Raw genomic sequence first — 8,368 nt, forward strand, 5'->3', positions numbered from 1 at the left:
TTGAATATAGTTCTCCTACGGCTCTTTTAAATTATAATAATTGTACACCTTTATATAGGAATAAAACTGATAATAATATAAATAATGTAAATCATTTAAATAATAAAGAAACATCATGTAGTGCTAATAATACGTTCCCTTGTAATAATGAGGAATTTTTTGAAATGATTAAAAAAAACATTAAGAAAAATAAAAATGAATATCATTTGTTGAATATATATTGTAAAGAATTAATGTATAGAATTAATGATTCCAATATTAGTGCACATATTATTACAAAAATATTTTCATTATTATCATATACAGATTATAAAAATGATTATAGAATAAGCGAAATTTTAAATCGTTGTATTTTAAGATTAAACGAGTTTGATCTTATTCATTTATGTTCTTTGGTCATATCATTAAGTAAGATGAATTTTAAGAGTGTGTATTTTATGGAACAAGTACAAAATAAATTTTTGAGAGAAGGGCAGAATTATTTTGAAAAACATTCACCACATTATATATGTTTGTTTATAAATAGTTGGGTCAAATTAAATTGTATCAAAAAAAAAAAAAAGAATTATATAAAAGATGATCAAAAGGATCATCAAAATAATACAATTGATCATATAAATAATAACCATATTAATTATTTATCTCATAATCATAATGAGGAGACCATCAAAAACATTCAAATTATAAACTTCCTATTAACCAAGATAAGTCACAAAAATGTAGAAGAATATAGTTTAATAGGAATAAGTTTATTATTATATAATATATCTATCCTTAAATTACACAAGTACTATTATTTATTTTATTTATTTGAAAATCATATAATAAAGACAAAAAATCACTTGAACGTCATACAAATAGTTAATATATTAACAGCTTATAAAAATGTATGTTTATTAAAAGGCACCTTATTAATAGAATTGTTAGAATGTGTAAATGAACAAACTGAATCTTGTTATTTTCATCATTTAGTAAGGATGTTGGATGTGTGTTTTTATTTTGTGGCTAACCATAATAAAGATATTAACCATATGAATAGTAAAGATATTAAAGATATCCATAAAAACAATATTGTTGATACCCATAAAAACAATATTGTTGATACCCATAAAAACAATATTGTTGATACCCATAAAAACAATATTGTTGATACCCATAATAATATATCTTCTTACGAATTGCAACATACTTGCCATTTCATTTCCATTTTATTTAATCAACTTATTAAAAACACAAAGCACTGTAAAAAAAAAGATGTCATATTATTATGTGGAACCTTATCAAAATACAAAAAATGGATAGATAAAAATTTTAGAAACAGTTCTTCACCCCTTTCATCAATAAATATGAATTTGTTATTTTATATAATTCGGAATAATGCAAAAAATTTTATAAACATGTATAGTCATGTGGAATTATCTATTTTATTATATTGTTATTCGCTTTATGAAATTAAAGATATATATTTATTTCATAAAATAAAATTAAGATGTTTAAAAATATTTAACACTTTTAACGAAATAACATTTTCCTATTTATTTAAAGCATTTCAAAATATGAAAATAAATGATCTTATATTTGAAAATGCATGCTTAAATAAAATTTTAGAAATAAATAAATTTACCTGTCCAAAAAGTTTAGTCTTTATACTATCTGCATTGTCATGTTTATATAAAGAAAAAAAAAAAAATTTCCTAATTAAAGATATATTGGAGGTTCTATTTAAAAACTTTCAACATATTTTTATTAACAATTTTTATGAAATAAACAAAGATGGATATATCATACAAAATATAAATGATTCAATACCATCTTATTTATTATATATAGAAGAAGAAAATAAAGATAGGCACTCATTGGATGAAGAAAATAAAGATAGGCACTCATTGGATGAAGAAAATAAAGATAGGCACTCATTGGATGAAGAAAATAAAGATAGGCACTCATTGGATATGTGTCAAAAAAAAAATAAGAAATTAATTAATGGAGATACATTATGTATGTTAGTAAAGTTATTTTCAAAATTCAAAGAATTCCATTTAATTGATAAAGTAATAATTATATTAATTAATGAATATAAAAATTATAAAAATATTATATCAACATATAATTGTATATGTTTATTAAATTCTTTGGGTATTCTCTGTGCTCATATAGAAAAGGAACAAAGTCATTTTTTCTGGAGAAATTATTATCTTTTTATAAATCACTTAACAAAGAAAATATTATTAAGTGTAGATTTGCATGAAAATAAAAATTATCTTATAAATTTTTTAAGTGCAGGTGGTAAAATCTTCCACTCTTATATTTCTATTTTATATATAATAAATGAAGAAAATAAAAATTTTTCTTTTTATTTGAAAAATATTTTAGATATTTTAATTACACATTTACATAAATATATAAATGAACTCACATTAGTTGATATAGGAATTATACTTGAAACATTTAATAAAGAAAATTATTTACATATATCCATCTATAACATGCCAAAAAAAAAAAAAGAAAATGAAAAAAAGGATGATCATATAAATCTTTCTTTTGTAAATAAAATAATAAATAGATTAACTTATTTATTAAATTATGTAAATGAAAAGGATTATAAAAATGTTATAATTATTATGAACAATATAATCAAAATTAACAGTTTTGATCAAAAAATATATAATTTAATAATTAAAAATTATATACTTCAAAGTTTTTATTATCAATCTATACCTATGTTATCACAAAGTATTTATTATATATGTATGAGTGTTTTATTTAGAGATATTATTATTAACACACAACAAATATATTTATTAACATATTTATTCAAAAAATTATTTCAACAATTTATAAATCAAGACATATTTCTTTTTTCTACACAAAATCAATGTTTACTTATATCAGATAAATATATTAATAAAAATAAAATTAATCATAATATTATTATTGATACTATATTTATTAAATCTTTGATCTTTTTATGTCAATCTATATTTATCATATTATTTCATATATCTAACATCAAACAAATCAATTATCAATATAAAATCAAAAATGAAGTTATTCAAAATGAAAATAATCAATTATTAAATTCTATAACTTTTTTAAGACTTTATTTAACAATTTTTATGCTTACTCAAATATTTATCCAAGACCCATATTATTTAAAAAAAATTAAAAAATTCACATATTCAAATAATTATAATACTATTACTCAACAAATACATAATACTATAAAACATATACCTATCAAAACATACAACACATCTGTATTATTTTATAAACTACTTCTAATTACAAATTGACAAAAATATGTTTCATAACAAAAAGTTTATATAATTACACATAAAATAAATATATATATATATATATATATATATATATATATATATATATATATTTATATATATGTGTTTATTATTATTATTATTTTTATTTTTTTATGAAGAAAAAAATTTTTAACCATTCCTTGAGCTCATTACGCAAAAGGGAAAAATATAAATATCATATATATATATTATTATTTTATTTTTTATTTTTTATTTTTTTGTGTAAGGTGCTATATAATCTTTTTAATAATTAAAATTTCTATATAAATATTTATATAAACATCCCAAAAAAAAAAAAAAAAAAAAAATTAGAATAATAAAAAAGTAATATTATATATATGATAGTTTTATATATATATATATTTTTATTTTTTATTTTTTATTTTTTTCTATAGCATAATATATTTATTTGGCCATTATGTTTTCTTTTTTTTATTTTCTTTTTTTTATTTTCTTTTTTTTATTTTATTTTTTTTCCAATTGTTATATAATATTTTTATATTAATAACATGAATGAAAAGAAAAAAAAGCTTCTACACTTTGTTAAGAATATTAATGATGTCGGTAGAAGAAAATTTATAAAAAAGAACTTGTTATTATTGGGTTATGAAAATATAAATAAATATTCATTTAATGAAAATGATAAAATATTCACACATCATTCCTTTTTAGAATTAGAAAAATTATGTAAAAATAAATATGTAAAATCAATTTTATACCAAAAAGCTAGTTGTGTTTTACTTAAGGACCTGAACAAGTCATGTAATATTTTGGATGAGAAATGGAATGAAAATTTTTTGAATTGTGTAAAAAAATCGTTATTTTATAATCCTTTAAATATAATGACTTTATTTAATTTAATATATTATTATAACATTAAGATGGATATAAAGAATAGCTTATTCTATTCATATGTATTACATATTATACTAATGAAAATATGGAAAAAAGGTTTTTATAGGACAAATATAGCTAGCCAAGAAAAAAAAAAAAAAAATATATATATATATATATTATATATATATAGAAAAAAAAACAAAGTTGATACAAAAAAAGATTTGAATACATATAATAAAATACATATAAATAAAAATACCATAAAATATATACTTTTTTCATTATATAATAATAAGTATAGAAGAGAATCTTTAAAAGATTATTACAAAATAAATTTAATAAAAAGTATACGAAATAAATGGGAAACAATTCCATATACAAATGATAAATTGGTACTAATCTTATTGTTGGAGAATTTACAATTTTTATATTCAAATAATTATAAATTGGTTTCTATACAAAAGGTTATATATTATACTAACCTCACATTAAATATATTAAAATTAAATAAAATATATAATTATATAAAAGGAAATTATTTATTTTTAAGTACAAATATGTACCTTATAAAAGCACACTGTATTGTTATCCTAAATTGTATTGATAAAATTAAAAAAAATACAAAAGAAATTAAAATTGAATCTTCAAACCAAGAAAAGGAATTACAAAGTAATCATATAAATGAATATTTATCCTTCAAAGAACATACATATAATAAAAATAATTATATATTAAATTACAATGATAGTTTAAGTGATCGTAATCTTAAAAAAAATATTTATAATATGGTTGAATTAAATCATAAAGAAATAGAACAAATGCTACATGAACTCTTCAGGAATAATATAAAATCACAAAATGAAGAGATAACAACAAAATTAAAACAAAATATAAATGATAAAACATATATCAATGAAAAGAATATACAAAATATTTTTAATCTTATAGATATAAATAATATTGAGTATTATGAAAAAAAAATTTTATCTTTTTTAATAAATGAAAAAGATATAAATAAACAAGTGTGTAAAATGAATGATTATTTTATACACCCATATGTTAATATAAAAAATACTTTAAGCATTTTAAATGAATGTATACAATGTTGTTTAAATAATCGCAAGTATAAATTTTTATCTCAATTTTTAATATGGAGGGCTCGTATATTTTTTCATTTAGGGCGATTTCATAAGTATGTTGTATCTGATTGTTGTAAGGCTTCTCTATTTAATATATACGCAAGTGCAAATTTAAGTGATGATACAAATAAAAAAGAAAAATATATATATAGCAACAACAAAAAAAATAATAATAATAATGATGATAATAATAATGATAATAATAATAATAATAATAATAATAATAATAATAATAATAATAATAATAATAATAATCTTTATAACTTCTTTTATGATCAGGATATCTACTCCTGTTATAATTTAATGATTAGCTCTTTAAAAAAAATGAACAAACTACATACTTTCGATTTGTACATAGCTTATATGGTCAATAAGAATACAGATAAATTAAAAAACCTATCAATTCAAACAAATAATTATTCTCAACAACAAACAAAAAAAGATACTTTTATAAATAAAAGAAAACATCAATATGCATGGTCTCGATCTTATGAAGATCAAACTGTTTTAAATTTTATTAAACAAAATAAAAAGAAAATACCTTTTATTCTTTAAAAAAATATATATATATATATATATATATATATATTATATATTCGTCCTATTTTTTATTTTTTATTATTTATTTTGTTATTATTTTTTTTGTGTATTTGTACATATAATTATATATGTATATATATTATATACATTTTGTATTTTATAATAATTATTACATATATAAAAATAATATTTCTAAGAATGAACAAAATATTTATTTTATATATTTATATATTATATATATATATATATATATTTTTTTTTTTAGTATACTATATTTTATAATATTATATTATTACTTATTATACATTACATATATGTAACGTTGTTTGATTGTTTTTATATTATTGAAATAATTAAGAATAATAAAAATTTAATATGTTTAATATATTTTTTATGTCATAAAAAAAAAAAAAAAAAAAAAAAAAAAAAAAAAAGTGAAAAGAAAGAGCAACATATAATAATAATTTTATTTAGGTGTTTATAAAAATTTTATGTTTTTATATTTATAATAATTTTTTTTATTTTTTTTAATAAATTGTTTTATATAAATAAATAGAAATATTTACAATACATACATATATATATATATATATATATATATATATATATATATGTATGTTCTCTGGATTAATTGAACCGTATAATAATATAAGATATTAAAAAAATTGAAAAACCCTATCCTATTTATATTACATTTTATTAATGAGTAATTAATTATTATATATATATATATATATATATATATATGTTACAATAAATATAAATACAAAAATGCCAGTATCACATCATGAAGGTTGTGGCTGTAAAAACTCTGATGAGGTTTTAAAGGGGGGAGAGTTTTTATTAAAATATATAAATATAGATAAAGTTACAGCACTAAATGAAAAGGTAATACTTTAAAGCACACACAAACATATATATATATATATATATATATTATATGTACAAGGTTATTATAATTTTTTATATTGTTCTTATATATTGTTATTTCTTCATTAATATAGACACATGGGTCATGTAGAAAAATTCTTAAATCTTATGATAACAGATTGTCTCCTGATAACTGTGAAAGTGATGTAGATCACGAATTGGTAAGAAAAAAAAAATAAAAAAATAAAAAAATAAAAAAATTAAAATTAAAATAAAATAAAATAATAATTCGCGCATATTTCTTTTTTTAGATAATCAATATTCCTTTTAATAGTCCTTGCAAAGTAAGAAACATTCAAACGATTAACAAATAATATATTGTTTCACACAAGAAAACACATATATATATATATATTTGATTTTATTTATGTACATATAATTGTTTTAAATTAATATACATAAACCCTTCTGACATTTTAGATTTCTAGCTTATTTCTTATTGGTGGAGAAGAAGGCACGTATCCAAGAAAAATAAAAATTTTTTCAAATAGAGAAGATATTGACTTTGGAAAGTAACATGAATTAAAGAATTTTAAATGTTTTTTTTTTATTTATGAACATAATAATAAAAAAGAAATAATTATCATGTTACATTATATTGTGTGTATTCATTTATATTTATTTTATTTTTCTTTTATATGTTTAACCTTTTATAGCATTAATGATTTTAAATGTGTACAAGAATTAGAACTTTCACAAGATTTCCATGGATCAATTGAATACCCATTAAAAGTATTATAATTCTATATATTTTAGTGATTGTGCTATATATTAATTTTTTTATATTTATTTTATTTTGCCTGAACAAGTCATGTGTTTTTTTTTTTTTTTATGTATTTTTAAAAAATTGTCATGTACATGTCATGTATTATTTGTTTTTCTTTCTGAACAAGTCATATATTTTTTTTAATTCATTTTAAATTATTATTATATAATTATTATTTTTTTTTTTTTTTTAGGTAACATCTTTATTTAATGTAAGTTATTTGACGTTATATTTTTATGAAAATTATGGAGCAGACACAACTAAAATATTTTATATAGGTACTTTAAATGAAATGAAACTATAAAATATTATACAATATGTGTTATATGTAATATGTATATATATATATATATATATATATGTATATTTGTATATTTATTTATTTATTTTTTTTTTTTGAAGGGCTTAAAGGTGTAGGAACCAATTATACAAGAAAGGCAGTGGAAACGGTAAATTTCTTTTGAATATATGTGAAATTTTTATTGGGCTATATTTTATGAATATAAGCATTAATATAATAATATTAATAATATTCTAAATTTTTTTTTTTTTTTTTAATTTTTATTTTTTTAGGTTTATGAAGCATCACCTAATTTATCGGATCACAAAATTGAGGGCAGTTCTAAAGCTGCTCATTTTCGTTTTGATGCTTTTTGAAACATTTTATAAAATTCTTAAAAATAAAATAAAAATTAACTCAATGTGTAACATATATTATATATATATATATATATTATATAATTTTATATTATTTTAAAAAAATTGTACAGTATAAGAGAGGAATTATATGCACATGTTATTATATTATATCATATATCTCATGTATTATGCATATATAT

The 8,368-nt window shown here is 17.7% G+C and overlaps 3 protein-coding genes across 4 annotated transcripts; all 3 read left to right on the plus strand.

Moving 5' to 3' along the window:
* PGSY75_1329800 (hypothetical protein) lies at positions 1 to 3,293 on the plus strand (the record flags this gene model as incomplete). Its single annotated transcript, XM_018787355.1, has 1 exon — positions 1 to 3,293. A coding segment is annotated over one exon (3,293 nt), but the record flags the coding sequence as incomplete, so codon positions are not given.
* A 533-nt stretch (positions 3,294 to 3,826) lies between these two features.
* On the plus strand, positions 3,827 to 5,848 carry PGSY75_1329900 (hypothetical protein; the record flags this gene model as incomplete). The annotated part of the gene is made up of 1 exon (XM_018787356.1): positions 3,827 to 5,848. The coding sequence occupies one exon, from the start codon at positions 3,827 to 3,829 to the stop codon at positions 5,846 to 5,848; it is 2,022 nt and encodes a 673-aa protein (XP_018640098.1).
* Positions 5,849 to 6,604: 756 nt separating this feature from the next.
* PGSY75_1330000 (putative thioredoxin) lies at positions 6,605 to 8,186 on the plus strand (the record flags this gene model as incomplete). 2 transcript variants are annotated; one of them, XM_018787357.1, is made up of 8 exons in its annotated part: positions 6,605 to 6,721; positions 6,838 to 6,924; positions 7,015 to 7,047; positions 7,184 to 7,275; positions 7,420 to 7,495; positions 7,723 to 7,807; positions 7,932 to 7,978; positions 8,103 to 8,186. In XM_018787357.1, the coding sequence occupies 8 exons, from the start codon at positions 6,605 to 6,607 to the stop codon at positions 8,184 to 8,186; spliced, it is 621 nt and encodes a 206-aa protein (XP_018640099.1). The 2 variants fall into 2 exon arrangements, with proteins under 2 accessions (XP_018640099.1, XP_018640100.1); XM_018787358.1 differs by lacking the exon at positions 7,015 to 7,047.
* Positions 8,187 to 8,368: the final 182 nt, after the last annotated feature.

The sequence above is a fragment of the Plasmodium gaboni genome, chromosome 13, assembly GCF_001602025.1.
Source record: "Plasmodium gaboni strain SY75 chromosome 13, whole genome shotgun sequence".
Taxonomy (NCBI): domain Eukaryota; phylum Apicomplexa; class Aconoidasida; order Haemosporida; family Plasmodiidae; genus Plasmodium; species Plasmodium gaboni.